Below are 2258 nucleotides of genomic sequence, written 5' to 3'. Positions count from 1 at the left end.
TTCAATTTGGCCCGAGGAAAACGAATGTCCTGGCAGACGCGATAGCGAAGTGGGGTAGAAAGCACAAGGTCAGTAGAACGTGGAGATCCCTAGCCAGCATGAGATGCGATCTGGAGCTATAATTCCTTTGTCTTGGTTTTTCTTTTCAACAAAAAAAAAAAAAAAAAAAACTTGCTTCATCACCAACCAAAATGGCTCTCTTTTACGTCTCCTCCTTTTTCTCTCCTGAGTAAATAAAAATAGATACAAAGACTATGGTAACAGGTACGCAATTTTAATACGAGTGATGATCGAGCTATTTTGGTATTTTATTGCTGTGTTCATAAATAAATTACTTGTAAGAATGATGAATTTCTCTTCTTCGGGATCCAATAGTTTTCCTTTTCACTATTACGATTTTCAAACGTATCTGAACTTTTCATAAATAAACGGTATAATGATGATACTAGCATCTACTGGTAGCGTACATAATAATTACACATATGCTCGATAAAAACAAGAGAAGATAGACGCTTTTCCCGTGCCTAAGATGGTGTTATTTTTGTCCTTTGAGGAGTCTGTGTTTGTTGTCAAAGTGTGAGAAAATGGGAATGACACATTCTGTAGACAATAACTTAAAAGCCACCATTATTCACCACCATCCTTTTTTTTCTGCCTATTTTCACTCTCCCAACTATTTCAATTTCTCTCTCATTTTTTCCCTCATGACTTTCTCTCTCTCTCTCTCTATAGAATTTCAACCTCCACATTTGTCTTTCTCAAACTTATTACTATAACTTCAATTAGAAACGCCCAAAAGGAAGTTTAGTGGACTAATTCATGCGGTTACTCTTTCAAATAAACTAGCTCCTTTGACTACTTAAATACTTACTCTTCACACATAATCACTACTATATATAACCACTTCTACTCTCTCCCCCTTTGATTAATCCTCTCTCTTTCACACATCTTTCTCTATCTAAGATTTTGTTGGGTGTGGATCATGGAAGTTGTTCATCAACATCAAGAATTCACCATGGGTTCTAGTAGTCATGACTACCTTCATGTTGTGAATAAGAGGAAACGCACAAAGAGGCAAAGACAATTCTCTCCTCAACCCTTACCCATTACTACAACTTCATCAAATGGTGGTGGTGGTGGTGGTGGTGGAGATGACCACCATAACTTATCATTACCAACAACCTCCGTCGAATTCTCCGGTGGGTCGGAGGAAGAAGAAGAAGAAGAAGACATGGCTAATTGCTTAATTCTCCTAGCTCAAGGTGGGCATGATAGAAGAAGATTTAGAGATTCAACTAGTACTAATAGCAAGGGAGGATTAAATGAATATCAGTGCAAGACTTGTAATAAATGTTTTCCTTCATTTCAAGCACTTGGTGGACACAGAGCAAGCCATAAAAGACCTAATAAACAGTCAATATTACCAATAGCTTTCTTGGAACAAGAAGAAGAAGAAGAAGAAGATCAAACCCAATTTAATGGAATTAGTCCTCCTTCTCTTACTATTCAAATGGAAAATTCAACTAGTACTAGTAACAAATCTAGGGTTCATGAATGTTCTATATGTGGGTCTGAATTCTCTTCTGGACAAGCTTTAGGAGGTCATATGAGACGGCATCGATCATCCAACGCGGCGGCCGCCACCACCACCATCTCCACCACCAGCACCACCAACACCCATATGTTAGAAAATCATCAAGAGATAATCAAGAAGCCAAAAAACGTTTTCTATTTGGATCTGAATCTCCCAGCACCAGAAGAAGAGAGGGAATCAAGATTTTTCTTCAATTCTAAGCAACAACCATTGATTTTCTCTGCTTCTCCTCTAGTGGATTGTCACTACTAAGTTAGAGTAGTGAAAGCATCAACACCCATGACTCCTTTTATCTTTACATATCAAACTGAATTATTTCCATTTATTCAAACAACATATGAAATTGTGAATTATTTATCTTAATTTCATTTAAATTGGGTTATTGTGATTATTAATTAAATATTATATAGTTGAATATTCATTTTATGAGTTAATTTGATTATTTCCTTATGTTTCATGTATTTGAGGATCATGATTCATGAATTCTTATGGTTGAGTAATTAAGTGGGAAGTGTGTTCATGGTGGCCTTTGTTTCACGAAAAGTAAATTAAGTGATAGCACCATTTGTTTCTTCTCTAGAGAGAGAGGGAAGGTTGCTTGGGTTTTTCACTACAACCAAAAATAAGTCATGGATTAGGTTCCAATGTTTCATACTTTCATTCG

At 36.4% G+C, this 2258-nt stretch overlaps 1 protein-coding gene across 1 annotated transcript; it reads left to right on the top strand.

The window, feature by feature from the left end:
• The first annotated feature begins 806 nt into the window (after positions 1-806).
• LOC147568090 (zinc finger protein ZAT5-like) lies at positions 807-2025 on the top strand. Its single transcript, XM_086670484.1, has one exon. It carries the CDS (start codon positions 983-985, stop codon positions 1844-1846), a length of 864 nt encoding a protein of 287 aa, XP_086526610.1. The 5' UTR covers positions 807-982; the 3' UTR covers positions 1847-2025.
• Positions 2026-2258: the final 233 nt, after the last annotated feature.

Source organism: Eschscholzia californica, unplaced genomic scaffold (genome assembly GCF_041429995.1).
Source record: "Eschscholzia californica isolate CP2 unplaced genomic scaffold, dmEscCali1.0.p SCAF_1, whole genome shotgun sequence".
Lineage (NCBI taxonomy): Eukaryota > Viridiplantae > Streptophyta > Magnoliopsida > Ranunculales > Papaveraceae > Eschscholzia > Eschscholzia californica.
Note: the sequence above shows the minus strand (reverse complement) of the source record. Positions and strands in the feature narration are given on the sequence as shown.